The sequence below is a fragment of the Bufo bufo genome, chromosome 10 (assembly GCF_905171765.1).
Source record: "Bufo bufo chromosome 10, aBufBuf1.1, whole genome shotgun sequence".
NCBI classification, from domain to species: Eukaryota; Metazoa; Chordata; class Amphibia; order Anura; family Bufonidae; genus Bufo; species Bufo bufo.
Genome location: NC_053398.1, coordinates 39,099,799 through 39,125,905, shown reverse-complemented (window position 1 = coordinate 39,125,905; position 26,107 = coordinate 39,099,799). Strand labels below are relative to the sequence as shown.

At 42.0% G+C, this 26,107-nt stretch overlaps 1 protein-coding gene across 1 annotated transcript in view; it reads right to left on the bottom strand.

Moving 5' to 3' along the window:
- Nucleotides 1–2,207, bottom strand: part of CD81 (CD81 molecule) — a 51,135-nt gene extending 48,928 nt beyond the window's left edge. Inside the window, exon 1 of the mRNA XM_040409895.1 lies at nt 2,057–2,207. Coding sequence (XP_040265829.1) covers nt 2,057–2,122 — 66 coding nt within the window. The 5' untranslated portion in view covers nt 2,123–2,207. The remainder of the gene's footprint in view (nt 1–2,056) is intronic.
- Nucleotides 2,208–26,107: the final 23,900 nt, after the last annotated feature.

Sequence of the window (26,107 nt, the reverse complement as noted above, 5' to 3'; positions counted from 1 at the left end):
TGTTTTAATTACATAAATATATAGTGCAATGAATTATGAAAACATCTAGTCATTGTAGAAAAACCCCTTTGAAAGAGGAAATGAATCAGTGGGAAGCAAATACTGTATATGCGCTAACATTGTGTAGAGATTGAGACTTGTAGATGAAAAACAGGTGTGGGTTCTATCGTGTATTCAGACCCTACATAGCACCATAAATTCCAGAGTGATGTCATTGCAGGGGCCGGCGTACCATCTGCGCAGCTGCTCATGGACATTATGGTACAAGGGATACTTAGTGTTACCACAGCACTACCATGACTGGCAGTTGGCATGATTTTCAATAGGTTAATGAGGACAAAAGGGTGAACTAATAGGCCCAGGGTCCAAGGAGGCCCAAGGTTCCTCAGATAGAGGCATTTAAGTGCAGAGGAAAAAAAAACAGAACAATTCAAGATAATTAAATAAATAATGTTCAAAGGAATTAGGATGACCGGTAAAGGTCCACGATGAATATTGTATAGGAGCGCAGACCTCTCCAGATCCAACCAATATTCTGCAGAAAAATATATCACAGGTTGCCAGTTACTATCACTACAATTCTAGTGGCAATTAACAATTTCCTGGAAATTTCCCATCGGGGTTGTCAGAAAATGTAAATCGTCTTAATGTTTGCTGCATTCTGAACAATATTCCATGGCGTTCATGGGAAATCCTATCATAGAATACTGGGTTAAATTAAAATAATTGAGCAAAATTCTGATCTGTCAGATGATTATAGTCATTATAAATAACCCGGTGTATTGTAAGACTGTAGTCCTCAAAGCAAGCAGCGTGGTTGAATGGTTTGCATAGGACTGCAGGTAAACTCTTATTCTCAAAGAATCATCATGGTGTACACAATGAAATGTGAATAATTCTTAAGCTCAGGATATGGATCAGTGGATTGAGGTAGGGGAATACTTTTTGTATTATATTTATATAACATATTTAGCTTTCTTTGTGAATATATGTTTATATATACACATTTATATTTATTTATTTTTACAGTTATTTTTGTACATTCATATTTTTTGTTATATTTATATTATATTTCTATGTGACTATATATATATATATGTATATATAAAATGTATTTTTAGATTTATTATTTATTTTAATATTTATACATTTTTGTATGTTGATATAACATTTACATTTCTATATAACTACATATGTATATTTTCTTTTTAGATTTATACATTTATTTTTTTTATTATATATTATCAACATATTTATATTTCTATGTGACTTCATTTCTTTTTAGATTTATTATTTCTTCTTAAATTTATAAATTTTTGTATATTGATATAACATTTAAATTTCTATATAACTACAGTACATATGTATAATTTATTTTTAGATTTATACATTTATTTTTTGTGTTATATATAAATAACATATTTATATTATATTTCTATGTGACTTTATTGCTTTTTAGATTTATTTATTTTTTTAGGTTTATTCATTTTTGTATATTGATATAACGTTAAAATTTCTATAGAACTACATATGTATAATTTATTTTTAGATGTATATATTTATTTACTTTTAGTATTATATCTAACTAACATATTTAGATTATATTTCTTTGCGACTATGTATGTCTTTGGTGACTTTCCTACCACTTGTTAGCTGCTTTGTTAGTCCCACAGACTAGTGACAGGGAGGGGTACCATGGAGGGACTCTGCCCTCCCCTCAAACCCACACGGCACAGATCCCCTGCTGCACCACGTGGGGTTGGGGGGGGGGGGTCCCTGCATAAAGATGTTGTTTTCAACCAAGCTGCCTCCTCTCCACCAACATGCAGAGAAATTCTCAAATCTGCACCTGTCCTGAGCAATCTTATTGTTTAGCACATTGTGCTACACGGTCTCTGTGCACAGTGCAGCTTACTAACAAGCAGCAGAGGCACATTAGGGGACTCTACACAACAAGCCAGCAGCCCACCCCTAGAAGATGCTCAGACACAAACATGTAGGAGGCTGAAGGTAAATGCAGCACATCCTCTAGACATCCACAGCATGGAGGACTCACCCAGAAGATGAAGTTGAAGACAAAGAGCATGTATTTAATACATTTGGTGCATCCTTCTACCCCCATGGCGACTGCTTCAGGGACCGTTATCTGGGCTGCAAAGAGGATCACAGATGAGTGACTGGAGAGGAAGGAGGGAGCAGACAGAGCCCAGGCCTCCTCCCCATGCTGCACTTAGTGCCACTCCTCCTGCCACCCCCTCCTCTATGTAAGGGAGGGGGTTGCAAGGAGGATGAGGGAGCGTTTACAGGAACACATTTACTTCTTCTTCTTTTTTTTTAATATTATTATAGGGTAACTTAGAGGTGTTTTTCATGGAGATCCAGACACCAGCTAACTGGTGAGGAGCTGGGAAGAGGGGACCTCAATGCTCCATTGAGAGCCGGTGACAATAAACAGACACAGGAGGCTGGGACATCTCCAAAACTTCATTGAAATAGTGCGATCCTTAGGTCAGAGTCACAATGAAAGGAAAGAGCAAAAACAGAGGGTCGCGGAAGACCAGTCGGAGCTAGAGAGACAGATCACAGATCTACCAAGTATCTGTAAAATATCTATCTATCTATCTATCTATCTATCTATCTATCTATCTATCTATTATCTATCTATCTACCTATCTATCTATCTATCTATCTATCTATCTATCTATCTAGTATCGGACTGCTATACTTAGGGCCCACCAGTGTAACTGATTCTGGGGGCGCACCTTAGGTTACTTTCACACTAGCGTTTTGGCTTTCCGTTTGTGAGATCAGTCACGGTCTCTCATAAAACGGATCAGTTTTTCTGAATGGAAAATGATCCGCTCAGAATGCATCAGTTTGCCTCCATTCAGTCTCCATTCTGCTCTGGAGGCGGACACCATAACGCTACCTGCAGCGTTTTGATGTTCACTTGATAAAACTTAGCCAAAACGGATCCGGTTCTGACACACAATGTAAGTCAATGGGGGCGGATCCGTTTTCACTGGCACAGTAGAAAACAGATCCGTCCCCCATTGACTTTCAATGGTGTTTAAGACGGATCCGTCTTGGCTATGTTACAGATAATACAAACGGATCCGTTCTGAACGGATGCAGGCGGTTGTATTATCTGAACGGATCCGTCTGTGCAGATCCATGACGGATCCGCACCAAACACGAGTGTGAAAGTAGCGGCTCCTGCACACAAACTTGTTATTTTTTTAGATTTCCTCAACGATGCATGGAACTTGGACATCAATCAAGAGGAGCGGGGCGGGCAGAACGGAGGACCTGGGCGGGATACATGGTTAGTAGACGGAGCCTCTAGGTGCTGAATCTACGCCCACATAGCACCTAGAGGCTCATTAGCATATTATAGAAGTGTGTATTTTAGCAGAACGGCTGCAGGTACAAATGTAATAAACACACTGTTATGTAGTGCTGACATTAGCACATTGCTAATGTCAGTCAGCTACATAACACAAATTCTGATGGTAGAAGCCCTTTAAAGGTTTTCTTTGGGTGTAAAAATAAATAAATAAAATAAAAAAACTGGCCCAAAATATGTGTCAAACTAAAATAGAAATGCTCGCCTGTTAGAGGGCCTGGGTCCACTTTTCTAGTTATCCTCTATCCACAGGATCGGGAATAACTAAGTGATCCGTGGGGGTCTGAACGCTGGAGCCCCCACTGATCCCCATTCTCGCCGGAGATGGCGGAGTACAGCGCTGGCTTTTTCCAGTGGTCCCAAAGAGAATAAATGGAGCAGCAGGGCGTATGTGTGCCCGTCACACCATTAAAAAGGGGGAATAGGACCCGTTCCTGGGATCAGTGGGGGTCGCAGAATCGGACCCCACTAATCATATAGTTATGTCCTATGGTGTGGAGAGGATAACTTGAAAACTTGGACAACCCCTTTAAATCCCCCACCACCAGTATCTCTTTACATGGCAGCAGTGATGCCTGTAAATACGGAATATCATCACTGCCGCCATGTAAACCATACGTGTCAATACTGGAGAATGTGACGCACTGTGCAGAATTTTTCGGGCATAAGTCCAACCCCCTTTGCAGGTCATAACCTTTAACAAAGCCCAAACAAATGCGCTAGAGGAGCAACGTGAGCAATGGGCACAAATGGAGGGTCATAACTGAAGAAGAGACATTAGGGTCATCTGAGAGAGGGTAATAGTGGGGATCCTGGAGCAGAGGTATTAGGGGAGTGTTAAGGAAATTATCCAGCTTTTCTAAAAGTGGATATTAAAATGCATTTATGTTTTTATTTAGACAAGATGACATAAGCAAAAACTGTAGAAGTTAGCCGTGTGTGTTAAGATAAGTGTATGTACGTACTAATAACCAAATATGCATTTCTTGCCAATAAACCTAACTCAGCAGTTAACACATTATTAGAATTAGCAATCAATAGATGGATTCCGTTGTAACCAATCAGAAGTATTATTTATGTACCAATCAAAAGCCATTATTGAAATATCTGTAAACCAATCATGTTTTACTTTGAGGGGGTTACACCCTTTGAACTGCTCATAAATAATGGACCCAGGACACTCTCACTTTGGGATCCTGGCTGAATTTTGAACTATACTCTGATCTCTGTCATTTTCCTCCATTGACGTCATTCACCTGAACACGTGGCAACGATCATCATGTGACTGACCCTTGGTCTACCACTGTCACGGCTGTATGTGAGCAACAATAGTATACACAGTAAAAGAGCTACTGACCGGACCCAAACTAGGGAGGATAAAGGGTGACCCCTGTCCGACCCTCAAAGCTCTCCCTATGCTGCTAAAGCACATGCCCGGATCCAAATGGCGGAACGAGGCATGCCCACGTGCCTAAGACTGATGACCACTGTAACCCCTACAATAGTGGAAGGGGCACGGCCACCAGTGCCCTACTCAGTATATGGAGGGAACCGTGGCCACCTCAGATCCAGTCAGAAAATAATCAGGTACACAACAATGTCTGTACACTTAGCTGAAGGTGTTGCAGCCGCAGAGAAGACGGATCCAAGGACAGCTGGCAATACCCGGAGTACTTGCTGCAGCAGAACACAGGTCCAGTGAACTGATAGCTACAAGTGAAGATACTAAAGCAAGAGCTACAACTGAAATGAGAACTATAATCCACACCCTACAATAGGAGGAGGGGTGATATAAAGAGAGGGAAATCAAACGCATGAGGAACAGCTGGGAGGAAGGAAACCAAAAGTAAACAGAGCAGTGAGAACTCCTCCCAGCTCTAGTAGTGACATCATCACAGGGGTGGAGAAACAGAGCTGTGAGAACGTTCCAAAGCTCTGGTAGTGACAACCACAACAGGGGCAACTGGAAAATAGGTAATATTAGGGATGCATTTTGGGGGGCATGTGGAGCTGTGGCACTAATGGGGGTGCACCTAAAGCAGAGGCATGAGGGGGGCCTAGGGCAGAGTCCCCCAAATGTCACTCTGAACTCTGCAGAGAGCATCAGACATACACAGAGATGCGTCTGCTATAAACAAATCCCGTATTTCCCCCTTACAGTCTCCTACAGCTCACTACTGTCACACACCTGAGAAATCAGCTCAGCACCGCAGAGGAGTCATTCTCTCCGACAGTTTTCTGAAAGCAGGGAGGGCAGGATGATGGCCAGACATGTTCTCTCCTCCTTCACTGCCAGCAGCCGGGAAGTTTAGAAGATACTGCGGGGCCTCCTGTACAATTTACACCAGTAGGAGGCTGCATCACTGTGCGATACTGCCACCTAGTGGCTACAATAATTATCTCTCCTGAGAAACAAGAGAAATAATTACTCCTCTGTCTTATCTCCGGGTGCAGGAGACTGGGGACCTACCGAGGAATCCCCCGCCTCCCTGGTGGGCCAGTCCGAGCCTAAATCTATCTATCTATCTATCTATCTATCTATCTATCTATCTATCTATCTCTATATCTATCTATCGATCATCATCATCTCATATCTATCTATCTATCTATCTATCTATCTATCTATCTATCTATCTATCATATCTATCTGTGACTCATTACATCCATCATCTGTAGATTATGAAGTAAAGGATTGGACATGTTGTATTTTAGCATACTTGATCATTTCAGTATAGGCAAACAGGGATTTATATTTTGATAGTAGGATTCTTCAAGTGGTTTGAATTATATAGTCTATAGTGGAAGCTTCAGCCCGGATGTCCCTTCCTAGACATTGTGTAGAAGAAAGCAGGAAGGTGCCCCAACAGAAAGAGAGGAAGGCCTTTTATGCAGAGGTTGTAGTCTTGACTCTGAGTGAATAAATATAGAAATAAGACAGGAAATATCAAGGAAATGGTAGTATTTATGCAAGAGATGAGAAAACTTCTTGAAATGCATTTTGTGTCTGATTTGTATAAAAAATTATTAATGGACGAATCGATTCTGTACAAAGAAAAATCCTCTAATTGGCCTGAAAATTGGTATAAGACACCCTGAGGTCTCCTAGGACCCAGATTTATTTTATATCCTCTGTTTTGTATTTTTAATGAATTTTTGCTCTTTACCTCTGCCCCGCAAATTGCGGTCCTCAAATGCATGAAATGGCTGAACAACGGCCATGTACAAGAGGCCTTATTGGGGGCAGCTAGTGTTTAAATACTCATGGTGTTATTGAAAAAAACAGTGGCTGGTTGGGACCAAGTGTCCAAATAATATGCCTTAAAATAAAGCACACAAATGGTAATGTCACAAAAAACAGTGGCTTGTTCTGCATGAGCATCCAAAAATTATGTGTTAATAGGGGCATATTAAATCATACAGTATATGTGTTAATTGTCAGAGGAAAAGGTGGCTGAAGTTGTACAAGCCTGGAAAAATTATCTCTTTTATTTGGGAGCAGCAGCAGTACAGTGTGGATGTAGAAAGGGTAAGTTGTGTAGGGGTTATAGTGGCAGCATCAGTAGTGCCAGTAGTAGCAGCACAGCATGGAACAGACAAGGCAGCAACTAGATGTGTGCATAGATGTGCTGGGGTAGTAGTCATATTAGTGGCGGCAGTGTAGGGGTGAATGTAGTGGCAGTAGAGGTAATGAAAGTGGTAGAAGGGGGATTAGCATCAGGGAGTAGCAGCTGTGGTTGTTGCTGCAGCAGCCATACAGTGCGGACTATGATGGTAGGCAGGCAGACAGCATCAGTGGTATTACGGGGCTGACGCTCAGTAGTCACTGTTACCAATGACAGATGTATTCATTGGCCTCAGCTGCAGGTGTGTGAAAAACGTCACCATTCCATGACAAAAGTGATGTTTTGTACACTGGTGGAGGACAAGACTTGTTCTGATTTGGCATGATGGCCAGTTCTATTTTCCCAAAGGATCTAGTGTTGCTGCCTTATGTGCTGCAATAGAGCCCTGGTACCTACCTGTTACAATGGTAATACAATGTGTGGAATGAAACTGCTATATTAATGTAGTTCTTACAGTACGATGTGTTCACTGATTTCTGTAAAATTCATAACAAATCAGATTAAAATCAATTGACTCATCGCTAGCTTGAATTCTTCAGCTCCCAAAGGCAAGCCAACCGTCTTTTCTAGAAAGTCTTACTTTTTCATTGCGGTCTCTTCTGCTATTGTGTGTCCTGTTCTCTTTGGGACATTTGTATGTGTTTTGTAAATTGTATTTGGAAAATTATGTGCCATCAAAAATGAGGACAGCAGACGGAAGAGGCATCTCATCCACAAGACAGCACATCCACCAATGGCAGAAATGTTGAAACCCAGTCTAGCTTGAGTTGTCCAGACTGTCTTTCAATCTTAATATGGAGCCATGACCTTAGATTGGTTTCACACATAGGTTTTAAAAAAAATGCTGAATTTTTTGTTGGCGCGTTTTTTTCAGAAAATCTCACAGTCAGAGTCTACAAGTAGGTTAAGGCCTCTTTCAGATGGGCATCGAGGATTTGCTCCGGATGCGTCCCGGGTGCATTGCAGGAAACCCGCGAGGGTGCGCACACAATTTGAGTCAGTTTTGACTGCGATTGCGTTGCGTTGTTCAGCAATGCGTTTTGCATGCGCGTGATAAAAAACTTAATGTGGTACACAGACCCGAACTTCTTCACTGAGGTTCGGGTTTGGGTTCGGTGTTGTGTAGATGTTATTATTTTCCCTTATAAAATGGTTATAAAGGAAAATAATAGCATTCTGAATACAGAATGCTTACTAAAATGTTGCTTGAGGGGTTAATTTTTTTTTTTAAATGAACTCATCCACTTGATCCTTCACTTGACGCCACCACGTGGTGGGCGAGATTACGTCATCAAAGGTCCTTTTGCAGATCCTCAAAGAAGAAAGAAGACGATGCCGGCTGGGCGATCAAGTGGATGAGGTGAGTTAATTTTTGTTTATTTTTTAACCCCTCAAGCAACATTTTAGTAAGCATTCTGTATTAAGAATGCTATTATTTTCTTTTATAACCATGTTATGAGGGAAAATAATACAGTAAATTGACTTTAATCAATTTAATAACATCATCTCCTAGCAACCATGCGTGAAAATCGCATTGCATCCGCACTTGCTTGCGGATGCTATGCGATTCTCACGCAGCCCCATTCATTTCTATGGGGCCTGCTTTGCGTGAAAAATGCAGAATATAGAACATGCTGTGATTTTCACGCAACGCACAAGTGATGCGTGAAAATAACCGCTCATCTGCACAGCACCATTGAAGTGAATGGGTCCGGATTCAGTGCGGGTGCAATGCGTTCACCTCCCGCATTGCACCCGCGTGGAATTCTCACCCGTGTGAAAGGGGCCTAACAGGAAATTATAAAAAGTTTTACAAACAGTGTCCCACATTTACTAATATCGTCTGAAAATAAGACATTACCACATGCCGGTCTCAGTAAATCTCCCCCAGAAAGTCCTAAAGAGGGCCAGATTTATCACAATGGCTGATGCTGGCTGATAAATCTGGAGCCAGGGGCATAACTACCATGCGACTACTATGGGGCCCAGAGCAAGAGGGGGCCCATTTGGGATCATGCCCTCTTTTACTGGGGGTGAAAAATTGGTCAGGACTCTACCCTCTAAAGAAACAACTTTTAGCAAAAGAGGCCGTGGAAAAAATGACCCAAGAGTCATTGAAAGGGGTTTAAGCGGAAACCCTTCTGTCCTGTGTGGGGGCCTAGTTTGATCCTTGCTATGGGGCCCTTACTTCTCTATGTGCGCCACTGTCCTGGAGCACCTATGAACCGTCTAATCTAACTTTACAACACCTGTTTGTTGACTTAGTTTACTCATTTTGGAACAGTTTTTGCATACAGCGCCACATTGAAGCCAAGCTCAATTCCTAACTATGTCACTTTATCACCAAGCCACGCCCAGTTGCCACGCCCAGTTGTAAAAAGGGTAAAATAAAGTGTCTAAAACAGTTTAATAAATGCAGTAAAAAGCATGTACGCCAGTTTTTTTTAGCTTTTTTTGAATACTGACCCGTTTTGATTAGTAAGTCTCCCCCACTTTTTGTAGCAGCCTATTAAAACAGTTTCCTGCCATTTTTTGTCCCTTCATGTGTTTTTTTAACGTCTCAGCATGCTTTCGGTGTGCGTTTTTTTCAGGTGTTACCCCATAGACTTCTCTATGTCATGTGACAAAAAAATGCCACCTATAAGAATACTGATAAACAATGTATAAATTTCATGGCCTTTATACAAGCTAACCCCCCCCTCTCAAAAATAAAAAGAACAAAAAAAGCCCAAACAAAAATGAAGTCTGACAACAGGTGGCCATAAACATTTGTAGACAGCAAACTACTTACGGCTGTGTGCATGAGCAATTATCTTGGGCAATTTCATGGGGAATGACCGGCCATCCATTATGTATGAAATGTTAAGCTGACTTTTGTTTGGAATATCTCAGGATAAAAAGAATCGAGCATGCTCAAGGGAGATAAGCTGCCTCCTGAGGTGTCTGGCAATGGCTTGTACCACCTTTCCCTATTGAAAACACATGCACACTGGGGTGAACCCAGGTTTGTGACTTTTTAAATGTCTTTGCACAAAAATGTTTGTGCCCGCTACCCTCGCCACTTTCTGAATAGGGGTGTGGTGGGAGTTTGATGTAGGCGGGGCCATCAGCCTTGGCAAATTTATCATCAATTAAGACGGTGCAAATGATGACTGAAATCTAGGCTACCTACGAGCTGTTGTAGACTTCATTCTAGGAACACAGACTGCCAGAGGATGCACTTCATTTACGACAAGGTGTGCGTCTTGTCATAAATTACGCACATCCTTCGGTGGTACATAGGGTACCAAGACCGGCTTTGATTATAAATATCTTGCTTAAGTTCTCCTAAAATGTTTGGTATGTAGAATTTTAACCCTGGAATGTTAGGCCCCATTCACATGACTTAATATTTTTTACGACCCATTCACTTCAATGGGGCCACAAAAGATGTGGACATGAGGTAAGGTGAGACGGTCTCCTTGGGTGGTGCAATCTAGGGGAAAGTAGGTGGTGATGCAGGCGATGTGAAACTACTCCTAAAAAAACTGTTAGGCCCCTTTCACACGAGCGAGTATTCCGCGCGGATGCGATGCGGGAGGTGAACGCATTGCACCCGCACTGAATACTGACCCATTCTTTTCTATGGGGCTGTGCACACGAGCGGTGATTTTCACGCATCACTTTTGCGTTGCGTGAAAATCGCAGCATGCTCCTCTTTGTGCGTTTTTTTTCACGTAACGCAGGCCCCATAGAAATGAATGGGGTTGCGTGAAAATCGCAAGCATCCGCAAGCAAGTGCGGATGCGGTGCGATTTTCACGCACGGTTGCTAGGAGACGATCGGGATGGAGACCCGAACCTTATTATTTTCCCTTAAAACATGGTTATAAGGGAAAATAATAGCATTCTGAATACAGAATGCTAAGTAAAACAGGGCTGGAGGGGGTTAAAAAAAATAAAAATCATTTAACTCACCTTAATCCACTTGCACGCGATGCCCGGCATCTCCGTCTGACTCTTTTACTGTCTAGGACCTGGGGAGAGCATTAACTATAATTTAAGGACCTGGGATGACGTCACTCCGGTCATCACATGGTACGTTACATGATCTTTTACCATGGTGAATCACCATGGTAAAAGATCATGTGACGTACCATGTGATGACCAGAGTGACGTCATCCCAGGTCCTTAAACTATAGTTAATGCTCTCCCCAGGTCCTAGACAGTAAAAGAGTCAGACGGAGATGCCGGGCATCGCGTGCAAGTGGATTAAGGTGAGTTAAATGATTTTTATTTTTTTTAACCCCCTCCAGCCCTGTTTTACTTAGCATTCTGTATTCAGAATGCTATTATTTTCCCTTATAACCATGTTATAAGGGAAAATAATACTATTTACAGAACACCGATCCCAAGCCCGAACTTCTGTGAAGAAGTTCGGGTTTGGGTACCAAACATGCGCGATTTTTCTCACGCGAGTGCAAAACGCATTACAATGTTTTGCACTCGCGCGGAAAAATCGCGGGTGTTCCCACAACGCACCCGGACATTTTTCCGCAACGCCCGTGTGAAAGAGGCCTTACTGTGGTTGAACTCATGGAAGACCAACCTTGCCCTAAGGACGCACACAGTGTCTGCTCCGCTCCTATTCTATTGAGTAGCTCAGAGCAGTGCACAGGGTGGCATGTCCTCACATACTCTAGTAGCCTGAGCTGCAGCTGTGATCGCTCCGCCTCCTGAACGGTCCAGTCCCATCCAACGCCTACTGGGCCTGTCCTGCTAATGTCCTACTGCTGTATACTACTATACTCCGTTATATACTGCTGTATACTACTATACATTGTTATATACTGCTGTATACTACTATACTCTGTTATATACTGCTGTATACTACTATACTCTGTTATATACTGCTGTATACTACTATACTCTGTTATATACTGCTATATACTACTATACTCTGTTATATACTGCTGTATACTACTATACTCTGTTATATACTGCTGTATACTACTATACTCTGTTATATACTGCTGTATACTACTATACTCCGTTATATACTGCTGTATACTACTATACTCTGTTATATACTGCTGTATACTACTATACAGTGTTATATACTGCTATATACTACTATACTCTGTTATATACTGCTGTATACTACTATACTCCGTTATATACTGCTGTATACTACTATACTCTGTTATATACTGCTGTATACTACTATACTCCGTTATATACTGCTGTATACTACTATACATTGTTATATACTGCTGTATACTACTATACTCTGTTATATACTGCTGTATACTACTATACTCTGTTATATACTGCTATATACTACTATACTCTGTTATATACTGCTGTATACTACTATACTCTGTTATATACTGCTATATACTACTATACTCTGTTATATACTGCTATATACTACTATACTCTGTTATATACTGCTGTATACTACTATACTCTGTTATATACTGCTGTATACTACTATACTCTGTTATATACTGCTGTATACTACTATACTCTGTTATATACTGCTGTATACTACTATACTCTGTTATATACTGCTGTATACTACTATACTCTGTTATATACTGCTGTATACTACTATACAGTGTTATATACTGCTGTATACTACTATACTCTGTTATATACTGCTGTATACTACTATACTCTGTTATATACTGCTGTATACTACTATACTCTGTTATATACTGCTATATACTACTATACAGTGTTATATACTGCTGTATACTACTATACAGTGTTATATATTGCTGTATACTACTATACACGCTCCCCAAGATTGCTGCCATTTCTCCTCCGGCAGCAGAAAGGCTAGGTGCACCCCAGTAAAACGTTGTCTTTGTTGCCCAAAACAACCTATCAGAGCTCAGCTTTCATTTGTTACACTGCTCTGGAAAAATGAAAGCTGAGCTCTGATTGGTTGCTAGGGGCAAGGTTTACTGTAAGACAGTTTTGATAAAAGAGGGCTGGTCTGTAAGGGGTGACAATGTGCATGCACTAAATCTTAGCCATATTACAGCTTATAGAGGCACAATAACTACGGTACACTGATCTACATGAACAACTACAAAATAAGAAAAATAAAAAAATGACTTTCCCCACCTACCTGCAGACTGATGTTAAGTGCCTGCAGGTCAGGAGGTAAAATCCGCACAGCAAAAATACGCAAAGTGTACATGAGATTTGTGTAATCTCATAGACTTTGCTAGTAGTGTACTACGCTGCGGTTTTTCCGCACGGGAATCCGCGTGTATTCTGCAACGTGTGGCCTTAGGGTGGCTGCACACAAAGCGTGTTTTTTCTGTGCAGATTTTGTGCGGAAAAAATCACAGTATAAAACAGTACAAGCAAAGTGTATCAGATTTGACAAATCACATGTGTACACTTTGGTTATTTTCTTAGTGGGGAAATTGACCTGCTGTGTGGATTTTAAAATCTGCATCATGTCAATTGTTTGTGCGATTCCACATCTTATGTAGAGAGGTTTCCCCATAGACTTTAATGGGGTTATTTACATAAACAGAAAAACCGCACCAAAACCACGATAAATAGTGCAGATTTATGTACGGTTTTTTTGTGCGGTTTCGGTGCTGATTTCATGCAGATTTTCTGCACCACGTGTAGGTACTGTAAGCATCCATGTCATGCTTTTTGTCCCACACTTCATGTATACACATGACATACAATGGGGCAAAGAAGTATTTAGTCAGACACTAATTGTGCACGTTCTCCCACTTAAAAAGATGAGAGAGGCCTCTAATTCTCATCATAGGTATACCTCAACTATGAGAGACAGAATAAGAAGAAAAAATCCTGAAAATCACATTGTCTGATTTTTAAAGAATTTATTTGCAAATTATGGTGGAAAATAAGTATTTGGTCAATAAAAGTTCATCTCAATACTTTGCTATATACCTTTTGTTGGCAATGACAGAGGTCAAACGTTTTCTGTAAGTCTTCACAAGCTTTTCACACACTGTTGCTGGTATTTTGGCCCATTCCACCATGAAGATCTCCTGTAGAGCAGTGATGTTTTGGGGCTGTCGCTGAGCAACACGGACTTTCAACTCCCTCCAAAGGTTTTCTATGGGATTGAGATCTGGAGACTGGCTAGGCCACTCCAGGACCTTGAAATGCTTCTTACGAAGCAACTCCTTCATTGCCCGGGCGGTGTGTTTGGGATCATTGCCATGCTGAAAGACCCAGCCACGTTTCATCTTCAATGCCCTTGCTGATGGAAGGAGGTTTTCACTCAAAATCTCACGATACATGGCCCCATTCATTCTTTCCTTTACACGGATCAGTCGTCCTGGTCCCTTTGCAGAAAAACAGCCCCAAAGCATGATGTTTCCACCCCCATGCATTCTTTCTCCTCCAAACACGACGAGTTGAGTTTTTCCCAAAAAGTTCTACTTTGGTTTCATCTGACCATGTGACATTCTCCCAATCCTCTTCTGTATCATCCAAATGCTCTCCAGCAAACTTCAGATGGGCCCGGACATGTACTGGCTTAAGCAGGGGGACACGTCTGGCACTGCAGGATTTGAGTGTGTTACTGATGGTAGCCTTTGTTACTTTGGTCCCAGCTCTCTGCAGGTCATTAGCTAGATCCCCCCATGTGGTTATGGGATTTTTGATCATTTTGACCCCACGGGGTGAGATCTTGTGTGGCGCCCCAGATCGAGTGAGATTATCAGTGGTCTTGTAGGTCTTCCATTTTCTAATAATTGCTCCCACAGTTGATTTCTTCACACCAAGCTGCTTGCCTATTGCAGATTCAGTCTTCCCAGCCTGGTGCAGGTCTACAATTTTGTTTCTGGTCTTGGCCATAGTGGAGTTTGGAGTGTGACTGTTTGAGGTTGTGGACAGGTGTCTTTTATACTGATAACAAGTTCAAACAGGTGCCATTAATACAGGTAACGAGTGGAGGACAGAGGAGCCTCTTAAAGAAGAAGTTACACGTCTGTGAGAGCCAGAAATCTTGCTTGTTTGTAGGTGACCAAATACTTATTTTACCGAGGAGTTTTCCAATTTATTCATTAGAAATCCTACAATGTGATTTTCTGTATTCTTTCCCCACATTCTGTCTCTCATAGTTGAAGTGTACCTATGATGAAAATAACAGGCCTCTCTCATCTTTTTAAGTGGGAGAACTTGCACAATTGGTGGCTGACTAAATACTTTTTTGCCCCACTGTATATGTTAAATGGATGCTTAAAACGAATGCCATACAGGGATATCTGACCCCATAGGGTTTTCTGGGATTTTAATATTGATGACCTATCCTCATTATATTCCTGTAAAACCACTTTAAAGGGCATCTGTCAGCAGATTTGTAGCTATGACACTGGCTGACCTGTTGTCACAGACGTTCCCGCGACAGGTGGCAAGAGATCGGTGCGACAGGCAACACGTGGTTTGATCTGACATGTTTTCTGTTGGGATCAAATGACGTCTGTGTTGTTTCTGGTGCTTGCCACACCTTCTTTCCCCAGGGGTGGCTATTATGGTCATTTACCTTCTCTATTTATTGTTGTTTCTCCCACTACACTATGCGGTTTTTAGCTTCAGTTAGAGTTGTGGATAGCTGGTGTGTGGATCTAGGCTGAGTTCCTGGTGCTGCCATAGCCACTTGAAGTTAAGTGTTTTCTTTCCCTTTTGTATTTTGTTTGGGTTATTTTGTGTGTTACATTTCCCTGTCATTTGTATTAAGGCCTGAGGGAGACTCCTGTTTGTCCTTCCTTTTGGAGGAAAAGGTTGTCTCAGTCCTGACATTAGTACCAGGGTCCTATAGGGTGAGTTAGGGCATTAGGTGACCTCGCCTACCTCTGGGGTCTGTTCATACTGGTAGTTAGTCAGGACTTTGATTAGGGTTTTACTAAGAGGTGTGCATCTCCTTTCCCTAGTTTCCAGGCCTTATTCCCTCACCCCTTTCCCTCCTATGTTCGGTGTGGTGTTTCCCTCCCACCCCCGAATGTGACACCTGTTGCATGTGGCAGCCGAAGTCATCTGTGATGGTCCCATGTCATATGTGCCCGCATTGCTGAGAAAAATGATGTTTCAATATATGCAAATGAGCCTCTAGAAGCATTGGGGGCGTTGCCATTACACTAAGAGGCTCAGCTCTCTCTGCAACTGCTGCGCCCTCTGCACTTTGATTGACACGACCAGACAGTGAACACATCATTACACCTGTCCCTGGCTCCTCTTAAACTCAAAGTGCAGAGGGCTTGGCAGTTGTAGAGAGAGCATAGAGCCTCTAGGTGTAAGGGAAATGCCCCCGTTGCTCCTAGATATATATTTTTGAGCTGCCAAGTGCACATGTAACAGGTCAGCTAGTTTCTTAGGTACAAATCTGCTGACAGATGCCCTTTAATGAATATATGTTTTTTGCATGACTCAATGTAGGACAAAAACGTGATGTGAACAGCTCCAAAGCTGTATGGGCCGAGATGCACCTTTTCACCACAAATCAGCATGGTTTCCAAACTACCAGTAAATGGTAGTTTGTGTAGTCTTGCAAGCAACTCTACTTACGAAGCCACGTGGCTCCAATTTACTGTGAGAATGCATGACTGAGTGGATTTGTCACATCTCAGCCACATGCCGGCCATTCTGTGTGGCTGTATCCTATCTATTCATCACCTCCAGTCCAGATGTAATCCCGTCAGGTCCTGATTTGGGGACACCCCATAGAGAGGACAATTCCTGATAACTATCACCTTCGTAATACTAAGGGAACTCTAAAAACATGACATTTTGGATACGCCTGTCCTGGAGTGGCTGCGCTGGTAGAGATCAGACTGCAGCCTGTGTCTAGGAGAGACGGGGTCTGGTTACTGGGCGTGTAGACATTCATCCTGAGAAATCTACCCTCTGCCCAGACCCCCTCATGCCTTATAATCCACTCTACCATTCATTAGTGGGAAAATCCACAGTCATGGCACCTGTTTCCAAAACTGCTGTGTGTCTGGGTGGTGTTAGGCTGGTTTCGCAGCTCCGGTGTGAATTCTGGCAGACAGTGCTGGGAATCTGCCGGACACAAACCATAGCATGCAGCGGCTTGTGTCCGACCGATTCTCTGCACTGTCCGTCGGAAGGCGGCCGAATATCCGCCGGACCCCATTATACTTAATAGGGCCAGCGAACATTCTGTCTGCAACTGGCAATCTCGAAAATTTGCCCACTCTCCAGGGGTCCCTTATCAGCCATATGGTCTGCCTCAATGGTGCCCATGCCCTTGTTTGTCACCATTATTGCAGTGTGCACCTAAAAAAATTGTTAGAAGAAACGATCATGGCTAAAGAGGTTTGACCAAGTTTTTTAATTGGGAAAATTGCGCCTGATGTATAAGAGGAGGGGCATTTTCCATATGTATTATGCGATGTGCACTATTTGGATACATTTCTCATAATTGTCTAGACCTTTTTTTAATTTTAGACTGTCATCATTTTATAATTAATAAACACGGTACACTTATACTCCAAAGCAAATTAGCCACTTAGCATGACATGGACACCTTCCGGGCATTTTTGTAATGATTGTATTTGACTTAATTTGGGCAAAAAATGATTTTTTCAATTGGTCTTTGTTAAAAAAAAAAAAAAATGCAGGTTTTGTGATACATGTGGTTAAAAATCTGTCTATTTGCAGACTGTCCCTCCTGAGTTTTGTCAGCTGACAGCTCATGTGAAGCCTTATCTCTGATCTCCTGACCTGATAAACATTCATTGAAGCCATATTCTGATCAGTTTGATAAGAGTTTAGCCATAATGAGTGTTTATGGGGTCAGGAGATCAAAGATATGGCTTCACATGAGCCGTCAGCTGACGGAACTCAGGAGGAACAGTATGCAAATAGATTGATTTTTAAACACATGTAACAAAAGAACTGTTGAATATTTTTAATAAAGACCAATTGAAAATATATTTTTTTAGCCCAAATTAAGTAAAATGCAATAATAAAAGAGTGTGATGAAGGTGTCCATAGCCTTTAAAGGGCTATTCCCATGTTGAAATATATAACGTATCCACAGGATATGCAATAAACACCAAATAGGTACGAATAATGAAGGTGAAGGGGGACCTGTTTCATGGGATATGTGGCACTCTCCATTCAGTAAAGGAGTTCCAAGAATAGCCAAGTAAATTTCCAAGATTTTTTTGGAACTCCCGTAGAAATGAATGGAGAGGATTCACAGTGGCCCCATCTTGGGGCCTCAATCTTGAGATAAGCCCTGTTCTCCTGTGGGTATGCTGTCAATGTCAGGATGGGAATACTGCTTTAAAGGGGTTGTCTCACTTCAGCAAATAGCATCACATTATACATGTTTTCAACCACCCTGCAATCCAGCCGAGGTGGTCATGCTTGCGCACTATAGAAAAAAAATGCTGGCCTATGCTTGCTCCCACTGTCCTGGTAACCAGAGAGGCCAGCACTTTATTCTTATAGTGTGCAAGCACGGCTACCGCTGATGGATTGTAGGGTGGTCATAACCATGGCAACGAGCAGTGTGTAATATGATGTAAAATATAATATGATGGAAAAATGAATCCACCCAGCAAAGGAGGCAATATGGACAATCACAATACATTAGTAAGTGCCTTGTATTAACTTCCTCTAGATGATAAATGCCACTTGCTGAGGTGACACAACCCCTTTAAGAGCACGTCCACATGGATGCCATCCTGCAGGCCAGGTTATGTGCAGATTCTATTGTGGAATTTTCCACAACAGTTTTAAAAAATCTCACCCAACATCACTGCTATTGTATACGCCGAGATTTATCCACACATAATTCTACTGCAGAAAATCCAAAGCATATCCACCACGTGTAGCCATACCCTAAAAATGACTGGCCGCATGGGAAATTATTTTTTTTCCAGCCATACTCAATTAGAAATCCCAGTGACTGCAAAATTTGGTTTGACTTTTTATAAAATGTGAATGTTATATGAATACAGGGAGTGCAGAATTATTAGGCAAATGAGTATTTTGACCACATCATCTTCTTTATGCATGTTGTCTTACTCCAAGCTGTATAGGCTCGAAAGCCTACTACCTATTAAGCATATTAGGTGATGTGCATCTCTGTAATGAGAAGGGGTGTGGTCTAATGACATCAACACCCTATATCAGGTGTGCATAATTATTAGGCAACTTCCTTTCCTTTGGCAAAATGGGTCAAAAGAAGGACTTGACAGGCTCAGAAAAGTCAAAAATAGTGAGATATCTTGCAGAGGGATGCAGCACTCTTAAAATTGCAAAGCTTCTGAAGCGTGATCATCGAACAATCAAGCGTTTCATTCAAAATAGTCAACAGGGTCGCAAGAAGCGTGTGGAAAAACCAAGGCGCAAAATAACTGCCCATGAACTGAGAAAAGTCAAGCGTGCAGCTGCCAAGATGCCACTTGCCACCAGTTTGGCCATATTTCAGAGCTGCAACATCACTGGAGTGCCCAAAAGCACAAGGTGTGCAATACTCAGAGACATGGCCAAGGTAAGAAAGGCTGAAAGACGACCACCACTGAACAAGACACACAAGCTGAAACGTCAAGACTGGGCCAAGAAATATCTCAAGACTGATTTTTCTAAGGTTTTATAGACTGATGAAATGAGAGTGAGTCTTGATGGGCCAGATGGATGGGCCTGTAGCTGGATTGGTAAAGGGCAGAGAGCTCCAGTCCGACTCAGACGCCAGCAAGGTGGAGGTGGAGTACTGGTTTGGGCTGGTATCATCAAAGATGAGCTTGTGGGGCCTTTTCGGGTTGAGGATGGAGTCAAGCTCAACTCCCAGTCCTACTGCCAGTTTCTGGAAGACACCTTCTTCAAGCAGTGGTACAGGAAGAAGTCTGCATCCTTCAAGAAAAACATGATTTTCATGCAGGACAATGCTCCATCACACGCGTCCAAGTACTCCACAGCGTGGCTGGCAAGAAAGGGTATAAAAGAAGAAAATCTAATGACATGGCCTCCTTGTTCACCTGATCTGAACCCCATTGAGAACCTGTGGTCCATCATCAAATGTGAGATTTTCAAGGAGGGAAAACAGTACACCTCTCTGAACAGTGTCTGGGAGGCTGTGGTTGCTGCTGCACGCAATGTTGATGGTGAACAGATCAAAACACTGACAGAATCCATGGATGGCAGGCTTTTGGGTGTCCTTGCAAAGAAAGGTGGCTATATTGGTCACTAATTTGTTTTTGTTTTGTTTTTGAATGTCAGAAATGTATATTTGTGAATGTTGAGATGTTATATTGGTTTCACTGGTAAAAATAAATAATTGAAATGGGTATATATTTGTTTTTTGTTAAGTTGCCTAATAATTATGCACAGTAATAGTCACCTGCACACACAGATATCCCCCTAAAATAGCTAAAACTAAAAACAAACTAAAAACTACTTCCAAAAATATTCAGCTTTGATATTAATGAGTTTTTTGGGTTCATTGAGAACATGGTTGTTGTTCAATAATAAAATTAATCCTCAAAAATACAACTTGCCTAATAATTCTGCACTCCCTGTATTATGTGAATTATTGCTTAGGGTTGAGTTATTTGCCCCTCCTGACATTCCTGGCAGCTAATTATCCTTGTTCACGTATACCTATGACATTTTTCAGGACATATAGGAGGGGTCTAAGTAACCCTACGGCTAGCCTCTCTTCCACCAGAAGTACTTGTTAACAGTTCAGACTAAGGCCTCATGCACACAAACGTATTTTATTTCCGTGTCCGTTCCAGGTTTTTTTTGCGCACCGTATACGGAACCATTCATTTCAATGGGTCAGCAAAAAAAAACAAACACCAAGTTACTGCGTGTGCATTCCGTGTCCGTATGTCCGTATTTCCGTTCCGCAAAAAAATAGAACATGTCCTATTATTGTCCACATTACAGACAAGGATAGTACAGTTCTATGAAGGGCCAGCTGTTCTGTTCCGCCAAATACGGAATGCAGATGGACGTCATCCGTATTCTTTGTGGATCCGTATTTTGCAGACCTCCTTATAAAAAATTGCTTTGTGATGAATTACATTCAGAAGCGCATTTCTTTGTTGGTGTTGATTGCGCCGTTCCCCGTCGTACCCCTCAGATGCCGCATTCATAGCTGATCGCGGCATCTGACATTGATATTACAGTCCAGAACTTTTTTTTTAATGTATAAAATCATACTGATCTCATCCATTTGATCGCGAAGAGTCGGACATCGCCATCTTGATTGAAGATCTAGAGTGAAATCTAGAGAGGCCGGTGTGGTGATGTCACCTCGCAAAATCTTCAATCAAGATGGCGGTGGCTGGCTCTTCGGATGAGTTAAGTATGATTTTATTTTAATTTTTTACCATTATACAGGGAAAATCGATTTCTCACAGAGAAATTTGATTCTTTGTGAATTACTTTGTTACAAATAGCATTCCATTGTATGCAGCGGACGGAATGACGAGGAATGGCAATCGCGCCTCCCCTGTCATTGAACCCCTCAGATGCCGCGCTCATTGCTGATTGAGGCATCTGACATTAAAATTGAGGCCTTTCAGGGGTTAATCAGGGTAAAAAAAAAATACATCCATTTGCTCGCAGAGAGGCTGCGACCATGTTGACTGAAGAAATGGCGCAAAATCTTGCGCGGTGACATGGTGGCGTCATCACGCTGGCCGGGCGTGGTGACGTCATCACTGAAGACATCACCGCACGTTAGATTTTGCGCGCTTTCTTCAATCAAGATGGTCACCATGGCCTCTCCATAAGCAAATGGATGAGGTATGTTTTTTGTTTTTTTTTATCCGCCATTTCAGGAAAAGTAGATTAATTACCACAAAGCGTGAGGAAATTCGGCTTTGTGGCAAATTGAATTTTTTCTGAAATTTGGATCGAAGTCAGTTCGTTTGACTTCGATTCTCTCATCTCTAATCTTCAGGTTCGGCCAATCTAAGCTACTTTCACACCAGCGTTTTTGCTGGATCCGTCATGGATCAGCAAAAATGCTTCCGTCATAATAATACAACCGGCTGTATCCGTTATGAATGGATCTGGTTGTATTATCTTTAACATAGCCAAGACGGATCCGTCTCTAAAACGATTGTAAGTCAAGGGGGGACAGATCTGTTTTCTTTTGTGTCAGAGACGGATCCGTCTTGCTCCGCACCACATCGCGGACAGAAAAACGCTGCTTTCTGTCCGCGACGGGGACGCAACCAGACGGAACGCATTCTGGTGCACTCCATTTCGTTCAGTTCAGTTTTGTCCCCATTGACAATAAATGGGGACAAAACGGGAGCGTTTTCCCCCACTATTGAGAATCATATGACGGATCGACGGATCTCAATAGCGGAAAGGGAAAGCGCAGATGTGAAAGTAGCCTAATATGTATGGGCATACATACATAAAGTCTTCCTGGGTGTAGAGTTCTACCTTGTATTAGGTATTAAAAATTGATGTCAGGCCATTTTCTGCCGCCATTCTGTTGTCTATAACCCCCACCCTGCGTTGAATTTTGACTTGTCTGATCCTTTGTTTCTCCCGAAATAAGAGGTGTTGGGCAGCCATGTATCCTTCTCTTTCTCTACTATTAGCATATATTCCACTGAAGTATCGAATGTCTATGGTCATAGCTAACCCCTTTCCCCAAAATGACCTGCTGCTCTGAGAATGTACCCTAAAAATTTAATCCTGAAACAGCCTAATATTGGAAAATATAAATGGTGTTGTATAACAGGCAACTCAACCATCCAGAACTGCACCGATGTAAGACGTAACAAACAAGATCTAATAAAGGAATGTATATCACAATAACCAATAAATTGTGTTACAATCACCTATTGATTATATCAAATAGTGTATCAATTCATACATAAAATTGCAATTAAAAATTGTAGAATTTATTAAGATATTATATTCTAATATAAATATATACAAAAAGTATAAAAAAAAAATCAGAAAAATGTATATAAAAGTTTTTACAAAATAATGTGGATTAATCAATGAGGAGTTCTGTTGTAGTTTTAATTTAGTTAGCTATGTCCATAATTGCGTTGATCAGAAAAGGAAAAAAGGAAAAATGTTCCGGTGATTTGTGAAAAATTGAAAAAGTATAATAAAAGTATAAAAATATGAAAAAGTAAAAAAATAAGTCCAGTGATTGTGAAAAAAAAAATATAAGAGTTGAGGTTAAAAGAATATAAACGTATTCATAATATATGGGTGTCGTTATAGTGAAAATTGGTAGGGTCACCGCAATGATAGTAGTGGATAGTGTTGAGCGCGAATATTCGAAAAGCTAATTTTTATCGCGAATATCGGCACTTTGAGAATTCGCGAACATTTAGAATATAGCGCTATATATTCATAATGACGAATATTTGTTGTTTTTTTAATTTAGTTTTTTACACAGTACACATCAGGTGATCATCCCTCCCTTCTTCTAGGTGGGCCAATAAGAAGGCTTTGTCACAGCTTAGCAACATCCCTAGCAACCAATAGAAAAGTTGCCTCCCCCTAGGTTTATTGCAGTTCTGAGAAAGAGAGAGCAGTGTTATTGCTGTGCTCTGTGCTTTACTGTGTCATTACATTAGTTAGTTAGTTAGTTATTAGTTAGTTAGCTCATATATATATAATACAGATAGTTAGTGGGAGATAGTCAGTGTAGGTTAGATAGTGATATACTCAGGGCTTTTTTTCTGGCGGAACGCACCGGAACGGCGTTCCGCCACCTTTTGACATCGCAGCCTGCCATGCTCCAGCATCGCAGGCTGCGATGTATCAGCGGGGAGGGACTGGGAGGAGGAGCTGGGGGCCGGTGCGTTCACTGTGCTTCGGCCCCCAGCTCCAGTACAGTTATAGAATGTGTAAAATTAATAATGATTCTATTCATGAGGCCCCCTCTGTAGTAGAACATTCAATATATCCTCCTACACACAGGGCTGTTATCGTAATCCAGGCCGGCCGGGCAGACGAGCGGCAGCGTCACTGACTGACGTCACGTGCCTGCACGGCCTACTTTATGAATGAAGCAGGCGGCGCAGGCACGTGACGTCAGTCAGTGACGCTGCCGCTCGTCTGCCCGGCCGGCCTGGATTACGATAACAGCCCTGTGAGTAGGAGGATATATTGAATGTTCTACTACAGAGGGGGCCTCATGAATAGAATCATTATTAATTTTACACATTCTATAACTGTACTGGAGCGGCAATGGGGGGGGGGGGGGGTGTCTGTGGATGGCAGTGTTATGGGGGGTGTCTGTGGATGGCAGTGTTATGGGGGGGGTCTGTGGATGGCACTGTTATGGGGTGGGGGGGTCTGTGGATGGCACTGTTATGGGGTAGGGGGGTCTGTGGATTGCACTGTTATAGGATGAGGGGGTCTGTGGATGGCACTGTTATGGGGTGGGGGATCTGCGGATGCCATCCTCAGATCCCCCATTAACAGTGCCATCCCCAGATCCCCCATTAACAGTGCCATCCCCATCTGGGGGGTTTCTTTGCTGGGCTGGACTTTTATAGTCCCCCCAAATTTTACTTGCATCCCTGTTCTCTAAAGGGGCGGTTTTAGGGGGCGGTCCTAGGGGTGGGTAGGGGCGTGGCCAGGGGAGGGGGGCTGAGTTCCACCACCTTTTCTCTGAGAAAAAAAGCCCTGGATATAGTGTAGCTGATAGGTTCTGATGTCCATACATACATACTACAAACATAGTGCTGTGATGTCACAAGTTGCACGTATTGCGAAAAAATATGCGCATCATTAATTGCCGAAAATTCGCAAGCGCAAATATATTGGAGCACTCTATCTGCATATAAAGCTATTCTAATGTTCTGCCGTGCACACCATTTTCTCCAGTCTCAGGAAACTTATACCAGCTTGAAAAATGTAGCATAAGTGACCCACGCCGGTATTTCGCACGCATTACGCGAATAATACATTGCCGATTTTCGCAATCAAGAATATAATCTCGAATTCACGAATATATGGCGAATATTCTACAAGATATTTGCGAAATATCGCGAATTTGAATATCGCCCTTGCTCATCACTAGTAGTGGATTGTGCCTCTGAATTAGAAAATATGCTTAGATGTTTCTGGAAAATGTAAAAGCTTCATAACCTTCATTCCAGGGTTCTTCTAGTAGAACACTGCAGTCATTGAGGCTTGGACGCTATAAAGAAATCTGCCTCTGACATCATCTTTCTACGAAGGATGGGGGGAGTCACTTTGGAAAATTAAAATTCACTTAGACGGGGAGGAGAAGGAAAGAGACATGACATATTTAGAGAGAGAGAGTGAGAGAAAACAGGAGGGGTGAGAAGATGTGAGGAAGGTATGGAAAGAACACCGACATGACTGACTATGAAACAGTCCTCATGTGCAGCATATCAGAAAGACTGGAGGATTTAGCGGGTAGACGAGAGGCTGAATAATAAAAAAATAGTAATGATAGCACCTTATAAAAATATGTTATTATTATTGGTAATAATATTAATATTATCAAAATAACAAATGATACACCAGCACATTTTCTACCATTAAACTCAATGAATTTTTTCGCATAAGAATCTGATACTAAGATTATCAATTAGCCATTTGTTTCTATTCCATCAGAATCAATGAGATCTTTTCTCAGATCTGCTCCTATGAGATAAGTAATGGTATCATGAACTCTAAAGGGCCATTCACACGGCTGATTTTGCCCTGGTCGCTTGTGCTCTGCCTCCCCTTGTCTTCACTGGGAGGCAGTACCCAGGACTGCGCCAAGAAGGGATGTGCTGGGATGGCTGTCCGCTCGCACCTTAGCTCCTAAGTGAACAACTGTGGCAGAAACTGCCGCAGTATACGCAGCGGATTTTGACAGCTTCATAATCTGCCACGTGGACGGCCCCCAAAGCTAAAATACCGGTATACAGTAAGGTAACTTGAACCTCTTAGGACCCAATTCCAAATCTCGAATAGAACCTCCACCTGCCATGTTCCATTTATAATACAGGTGTGGCAGAGGGGCACTAGGGTCCAGCTGTGGCTGTTATCTCTGCACCCCTGCTAGTAGGACCAAAGCTTTACGGCATGTACACAGTTCTGTACAG